The 8,021-nt window shown below is 43.7% G+C and overlaps 1 protein-coding gene across 4 annotated transcripts in view; it reads left to right on the top strand.

Annotated features, from left to right (window-relative positions):
• Positions 1-5,781, top strand: part of LRRCC1 (leucine rich repeat and coiled-coil centrosomal protein 1) — a 29,808-nt gene extending 24,027 nt beyond the window's left edge. For 2 of the 4 annotated variants that reach the window (XM_019651660.1, XM_019651662.1), the window contains 4 exons: positions 1,435-1,643; positions 1,728-1,865; positions 2,594-2,756; positions 5,268-5,781. In XM_019651660.1, the coding sequence (XP_019507205.1) occupies positions 1,435-1,643; positions 1,728-1,865; positions 2,594-2,756; positions 5,268-5,390 (633 nt within the window). In that variant the 3' untranslated portion in view covers positions 5,391-5,781. Of the gene's footprint in view, positions 1-579; positions 1,406-1,434; positions 1,644-1,727; positions 1,866-2,593; positions 2,757-5,267 lie in introns of those variants that run through there. The other 2 variants (XM_019651661.1, XM_019651663.1) reach the window with 2 other exon arrangements.
• The last annotated feature ends 2,240 nt before the right edge of the window (positions 5,782-8,021 follow it).

The raw sequence follows: 8,021 nt of genomic DNA on the forward strand, positions 1-8,021 counted from the left end.
CGACTCACGGCAGCCCAGCTCCAGGTTGAGCTGTTGTTCAGCATCTTAGCTGCAGAGGGCAGTGTCACTGGCCCTCATATGTGGGATCCGAACCTGGGTCCTCTGGCGTCCCAAGCCAGCTCTTAACCAATGCACCACTTGGCCGGCCCGGTGGCGTTTTTCTACTAATCACATAACAGTGATAGCTGGACATAACTTCTTCCAGCAATAAATTCAACATAGGTAATAACTTAAATGGATGTCTTTGATGTCTTCAGCTAAGTAGGTTCTATAGTTAGCTTCTGACCATGGAAGTCAGAAACGGGCATTTTTTGACATTGTTCCCTCCCCATGTATGATTTTGACACTTCTAAGTATGCGGACCACAGGACTCTGATCTACGGTGTTATTTTCTATTAATAGGGTTATTTCATAAGAGCCTTTTTATAGCCTTTGTAGATTCCTGATAATATGTATGTGTCAAGTCTGCCCACTCAGAAGTACTTCAGGGAGTTTGGGAGGAAATAAATAATTCATGACTTTTATGCAAACACTGGTCAAGACTAGAAGACCACCTGACTGTCTCTGCTTAATGTTTAGACCTAAACACACTGGAATGAACCACGTTCTGTCTGACGCTTCAGAATCCAGACTTAAGTTAGGCGTGTCCACTCTTTGTTTGCCTCCGTCTTCTTCCCAAAGGACAAACAGGCAAGGTGGGCAAAAATAAGACCCCCAGTGTCACGTTGTCACTTGCAGCGGATGCTGGTGTACAACAGGCCGTTGGGAGGTCCAGGCAACGCCCAGAGAGCAAACCCTGTTGAGGGTGGCAGGGGGCCCCCCAGGCTCTGCAGACATTTCCCGGGGCTTCAGGTGGTCCTGCCGCATGGTATGCAGATAGAGGAGAGTCTGACTCAGGACCGGAGGCAGGACAGGGGATGGGGACACCTGGGCAGTGATGAAATCACACTTTCCGTGAAAGAAGCCTCTCCTCCCATGCAGAGAACACTTCCGGGAGCATGGTGGAAAGAGTTCATTTGTGCTGGCACAGCCACAGTGGGTGTCAGTCCCTGCTGGGTGGCGCGCAGCCTCTTAGAGTTGTCCTTGTTCTCTCATGAAAACATAGATCCTTTTCAATGCAAAATTGTGTTAATTGACATTTCCATTGTGCTGTTTTCTTTCCTTCCCTTCTGCTCCCTCTGTGATTAATGATTACTAACTTACTGAAATCAAATTGTAACTAGGACAAAGATTTTTTGTTTCTTACTAGTAGCACTGTAAGTAGTAGTGACGCTTCTTAATTGACCAATAGAGTGTCCTGTAAATCTTTTCTGAAATACTCACTTAACATTCCATTTATTTTTTAATTTTTAGTTTTTATAATTTTAAGGCATGGCTAGTCAGTTAGGAACTGAGACATTTAGGATTAATAAAATATGGGTTGTTTTCTCGAAGTGTTCACAGGAAAGAGAGGAACAAATCAAAACATTACAGGAAAAGATCACTGAGATACAGAAATGTGCTCAGGAACAACTTGACGAGAAATCCTCGCAACTGGATAACATAATTGACAAACTAGAAAGACACAATGAAAGGAAAGAAAAGCTAAAGCAGCAGTTGCAAGTAAAGGAATTAGAACTTGAAGAAATCAGAAAAGCTTACAGGTATTTTACGGCACTCCTTTTGAGAAGTAAAATGACTTAATGATTTCGTATTTTATTTCTAACATCATTTCTTCTCATATTTAGTACACTTAATCAGAAGTGGCATGATAAAGGAGAACTTCTATGTAATCTTGAAATGCAAGTAAAAGAAGTGAAAGAAAAATTTGAAAACAAGGAAAGGAAACTTAAAGCGGAAAGAGACAAAAATATTGAACTACAAAAGTAAGTATGACGTCCTGAAGGATGTGGGCAGTCTCTAAACAGAAACGCTGGACTGTGATGGGTGAGCTGTGTCCAGGGAAGGAGGGAGGGCGGGCTGAATACATGCTGCACATAGCTTTTCGCCAAACGCATTTCCACTCCTTTATTCCATCTTTAAAATGAAGAGACTAGTTCCAGCCTTCAGCGTTTGATGTGAGGTATTAAATTGTGTGTGTGTGTGAATTTATGTATGAGCACAGAGCCTGACGTATAGCAGTTGCTATGAAGTTGCTGTGACTGATGGTTGTCACGCGGTTGGATTGACAGTGGCTAGTGGTGTTTGGGCTTGTGGATGTGAGAGGAAGTCCCTTGACTCCTCGGGGCGCTCAGTACCCCCGGGGCAGCTGGAGCAGGTGTAGGCTGCTGCCGACCTGCACATGCCGGCCCTGGGAGCCGATTGTAAAGAAAGGGAGGAAAACGCGTTCCTGGATTTTGTCAAACACTAGAGCAAATGAAGGCTTTACCTTGCAAACTATACAACTACACTTGTTAAAACATTTCTAAGTCGACTGCCTTGTAAAACATAAAAAGCAGTTCCTAAACTGCCATTGGCGTTACCCTCCCCTTCCTGTCCGATGCTTAACTACTTGTTTCTTGAGTTACCAAACACAGCCCTTTGCTATTTGATGGACTTCTGCCTTCGTTAAAATACGAACGTGAGAAAAAACACCCTGACTTTTCACACACAGATACGTGGCTTTTGCTTTGTTTCTAAGGGATGCGATGGAAAAGCTTCATAGTATGGATGATGCCTTTAAAAAACAAATTGATGCAATTGTTCAAGCTCATCAAGCTGAAATAATGCAACTGGCAAGTGAAAAGCAGAAATACATTGATTCTGCAAATTTAAAGGTACTGTAAGTAAAATGCACTTTATCAGCTAAATAAATGGAGAATTCTAAAGAGAAAAGTCAGTGTGATTTAATGACCAAATAGATACGAAGACTGTTGCCAAAACTCTCAGGAAGCCAAAATGTTGGTAATGCTTAGATTGGTGTAGAGTGTATTCCAACAGCCTAAATGGTAAGTTTGATCCTGGTATTCACCTGCCCGTGGTCTCTGGATAAAAAGTGCCGCCTTCCTGGCCGGCCAGTCTCAAACGGAGGCCCCTGGCTAACACAGATGGGGTGAGACTGAACGCACCAGACACGACCCGTCACTACCCGGGAAGGTCTCAGGAGCAGTATAATAATTAGGGCTCAGGCCTGCCAAGTGTGTCGGTGTGATGGCCTTGACAAAGGAGCGAGTGGAGAGTAGTGCCAAATCGGAGTGGACATCAGAGCCCCCTGTGGAGCGTTCTAATCATGCCCAGGCATGAACCGCCCTGAGATTTTCATGCACTGAGTGTGGGCTCAGACCCCCGTATTTTTAAAGCTTGCAGGTGATTCTGACGTGACCCCTCTGTTGAGATCCACTAGCTGAGGGGAGAGTTGTGAAATGCCATTTTTCCCTGATTTTGAAGTGGCATAAACAGTAACCCCCCCGACGCACACCTGTAGCTTCACTGTCCGAGGTTTCCATTACCTGCAGTCAACCGCAATTCAAAATTATTAAATGGGAAATTCCTAAGTTTTAAATTGCGCCGCCTTCTTAGCAGCGTGATGGAATCCATCCCACCTGTCCTGCCCGGGACGTGGCTCATCCCTTTGCCCATCTGGCCCTTAGTAGCCACCTCGGTTATAGATCGACTGTCTGCCACAGTGCTTGTGCTCAAGTGACATTTACTGTACCCATAACGGCCCCAAAGCGCGAGAGTACTACTGCTCGCAACTCGGGTACGCTTGGAGGAGCCGTACAGGGCTTCCTAGAAGCGGAAAGGTGAACACTCTGGACTTACCAAAGAAAAAACCGTATGCTGAGGTTGCTAACATCTGTGGTAAGAACAAACCTCTTGTGAAGAAGGGAAAAGGAGTTCGTGCTAGCTTTCCATTGTACCTCATACTGCAACAGGTACTGCCCCGGGGTGTGATAGTGAGATGGGAACAGAAAATGTTCCGTTGACGGCACCCTGTGGTGTCAGAAACCATTGGGCCTATACGGGGACGTCAACAGGGGGCTCCCTGAAACGCGTGACAGCAAAGCATTTCCTGCCAGTGGGGGACAGTTAACAGATGCAGGAGCAGGTTTGCGTTTTCTTGTCTCACATCATCCCAAGAATTAGAAGGGTGAGTACAGTACCCTAAGATGTTTAGAGAGCGAGACCACGTACCTTATTATAGTATATTATTATAATAATTCTATTTTCTTAGCAGTTATTGTTATAAATCTCTCACTGTGCCTGGTTTATAAATTAAACTTGACCGTAGGTGTGTGTGTATAGGGAAGACATAGCATAAGGTTTGGTACCATCTGCAGTTTCAGACATCCACTGGGGGTCTCGGAACGTGTCCCCTGCAGGTGGGGGGGACGACTTTAAGACGGGAGATTCAGAATCAGCTGGAAAAGAGCAACAAAAGGGAAAGTAATACTGCATATGATTATAATCCAGGTTGTGTGACCCCCTCAGGAGAAAGACGGATAAGGGCTTCGGAAATAATGACAAAGAATAAGCAAGTGTAACTTGTTCAGAAATTCAGTTCTTTATTTCCAGTCCACAGATGTTTCAGGTGTTTTATTTAAAATCTACTGAGTTTTTTTCCAGAGCACATCAGGTACTACTAAATAAAGTATAAGAGCAGGCCCTTAGCTGGAAGGAAAACCCTGAGTCCAGCATTGGACCTCCTGCCAATGTGATGTAATATCTCTCAGGAGTTAGAGAAACAGCATCAGAGCTTAAATATGACCGGGAAAAAAACTGAGGCATCACAGAGAGGTGACAGTTACCGTGAAAAGAAATGGTAGCTTTCTGAGGGAGAAGGATTAGGAAATGTGTATCAGATTGGGAAGGCGGAAGGAACCAGACAGGGGCGGTTTGGCAGCATTGTAGGACAGTTTCGAGCAGAAGGGAACATCAGACAGAATCCGGGGAGGGTGTGGGCTGGCAGGAAAGGAGGAAATCTCTCAGAAAGATGCTTATGTCCATCCACCACCAGCACCTTTAGAAATGCAGTCGGGACTCAAGGACAGAGAACCTTTGGGAAGGGAGGACATCGGGTCTGGGAGGGCCTGGTGTTGAAGGTGAGCCACGTGTTCATCACGAGCGCCTTTGAGAAATACATAGATCATATGCATGTCAGTACTTGGTACATGCATAACTGTTTTCCCAGTCAGTACTTGAATAGGTTACACTTTACTAACCTCTTTGCTTTAAATGAATGTCACAAATTACAAAATGCGTAAGAATACATTTTTGGCTCTTTCAAAATGCATTTTAAAATAATTTTATTTAAGAAATTTAAATGTAAAATTTACATGTTGATTTAGGTTTATCAAGTTGAAGAAGAAATGCGTGGACTTCTGCAAGAAACATGTAAGAACAAAAAAGCAATGGAAACAAAAATTAAGCAGCTTGCTTTTGCTCTAAATGAAATTCAGCAAGATATGTGAGAGTTCTGAGAACAAATTTAATTGAAATGGACCAGCAGACCTATTGTAAAAATGATTAAATATTGTAATAGTAGTAACTGCTACGACTTTGAAATGTCTCTTTGTACACATTTCATTCTAATTATATTTAAAACTTTTGATAAAGTATTGTATATGTAGGTTTTTATAATAAATTGTTGATATTTATGTGTATTAGAAAAACCTATCAAAATAACTAGACTTAAGACACTTTTTCTTGTTTCTGTGCTATATACATTGTTTGGTAATTACACATTTGCCTATGAATATGTGAATGAAAATTAGGATTAGCATTTGACTATAGTGGGGAAAGTATTTTAATGATTGTTATTGTCTTGATGAAGAACTAATTATATTTATTGGTTGTCCTTTAGTTGATGTAGCTCCATTCTTTTAAAATGCTCATAAGTGTAGCCATCTCCACCTCCCTTATATAATGGCCCTTTTTTATAATGCATATGACTTTTCATTAAAGATTACATTTAAAGTTATAGAAACATCCTCTGTTCCTCAAGAGGAACAGTGCTGTTCTACCCTCATTTTCTCATTTTCCATTTTAATCACTGTATATATAGAGAATTCTTATCTTGTAACTGGCAACAGTTTTCTTACATATCAGGTCATTTATTAGCACTTCACTTTTGTCATCTCTTATGTTCCCATGTATGCAGAACGAAAACCCAAATACTGTTCTCCTGTTTCTAAAAGAATATAATACCATGGTTTCAACTAATAGCCAGTGAACTAACTTTTAAAAATTAAATGGAATCAGGAAAAATGTAAATGCTTCTAAAGCAGCGATGCGTTTCATGCTAGGCAAGCTTCATACTGAAATCTGCTGAGAGCGTTGAGCATCCCAACACGTGATGGGGGAGGGGGGCGTAAGGTAGATCTCAAAAAAATAATAGCCGAGTACTTTAGAAATTTGATGAAAAAGATCAACCTACAGATCGAAGAACTTCAGTTAGACCCAGGATAAACACGAGAACGACACCTAGACACTTTACAGTCAAACTGTTGGGGAAACCTCGAAAGCTACAAGAAATTAGGGTTTATCTCATAGAGGAGCAATATAATTAAGTTGACTTCAAATCAGAAACAGTGGAGCCCAGAGGCAGTGGAGGACATATTTGAAGTCTGGCAAGAAAAGGAGCTGTCACTCAAGGATTCTACATCCAGGAAAACTATCCTTCAAAGTAAAGGCATTCCCAGACAAAGTTTATTGCTAGCCAACTACCTGAAACATGTTAAAAGAGCCGTAGAGGCTGAAAGGAAATGATATCAATAACTCAAATCCACTGGAAGAAATAAATACTGGAAACGTAAGTTTTTATATGAGACTATAAATATATTTTTCTTCCATTAGAAGACATAAAGCAATTGTAACACTTGAATTTATAGTGTGTACGGATGTGATGGTGTACAAAAACAGGAACTTGGGGGAGGGAAATAACAGCTGTAGTGTAGTAGCTTGTTACCAAAGTAAGTTAACACTAAGCTAAAGGGACTAACATGCGGATCGTAGTCCCTAGAACAGCCACTAGGAAAAGAACCCAAAAATTATAGTTAAAAATCACAGTGGGTTCCACCTCTGGAATGGCAGCACAAGCAACTCTGTGGACCTATTTCCCACCAAAACAAACATAACTGGCAAAAAATTATTTGAAAACACCCAGTTAAAGTCTCTGAAATCTGGCCTAAGAGCAGCAAATTTATTCAAAATGTACTGAATCTCAGAACAGCAAAAGCCTGTAGCTCGGAGCCACAGCCGTGCCCCATGGCTCCCAGGTCAGCCTGATGGGAATGCCAGGGTGGACGGTTGTGGCCGAGAGACAGGTTCCCTCCGCCCCGCCCCCCGCCTCACCGGGCTGGGCAGGCGCACAGCCTCTCTCATCCCCTCCAACGGAGCAGCGCGGGGGAAATTAAACCTGGAGTTTGGTCGCAAAGACTCATTGCTAAAATCGGGAAGGAAACCCTGACCCATTGGGGCTTGGAGGACAGGAGGTGACGGATGTGCGTGTGGCCTTGCTGGTGGCCGTGGCCTAGTGAGTGGGGTGTGTTCTCATCCCCACGCATCAAGTCGTACATGTGAAACACGTACATCTTTTACATGCGAATTATACCCATGGCTTTAAAAGAATCCACTGGCAACAGCATCAAAAAGTACAACTCTTAGATTAAATTTTTAAAAAGCAGTGCTAATCTTACGCTCTGACAACTACAAAACATGGAAAGCAAGCAAAAGGACCTACATCCATGGATCGGGAGACTATTTAAGATGGTAGCTGCCGCCAGATGCATCTGTTAGCTGCAGTCCCTACCGAACCCCCCGCGCTTGTCTGCGCACGTTGGCAAGAGGACGCTCCTGCACTTTCACAAAGAAATTCGAGGGGCCTGAAGCCGCCAAGACCATCCAGAAACAGAAAAGCGAAGTTGGGAACCCCGCTTCCGGACTTCAAGACTTAGCAGAAGCCCCAGGAGCGACGACCGTCCGGCACCGCGGCGCACGCGCAGGCCGGGCCCCCGGAGGCGCTGGAGCCTCCCGGCCGCCGGGGGCGCAGGCGCGCGAGCCCCGCCCCGCCCCGCGGAGAGCGCGTCTCCCGGCAACGGCGG

Source organism: Hipposideros armiger, unplaced genomic scaffold (genome assembly GCF_001890085.2).
Source record: "Hipposideros armiger isolate ML-2016 unplaced genomic scaffold, ASM189008v1 scaffold_163, whole genome shotgun sequence".
Lineage (NCBI taxonomy): Eukaryota > Metazoa > Chordata > Mammalia > Chiroptera > Hipposideridae > Hipposideros > Hipposideros armiger.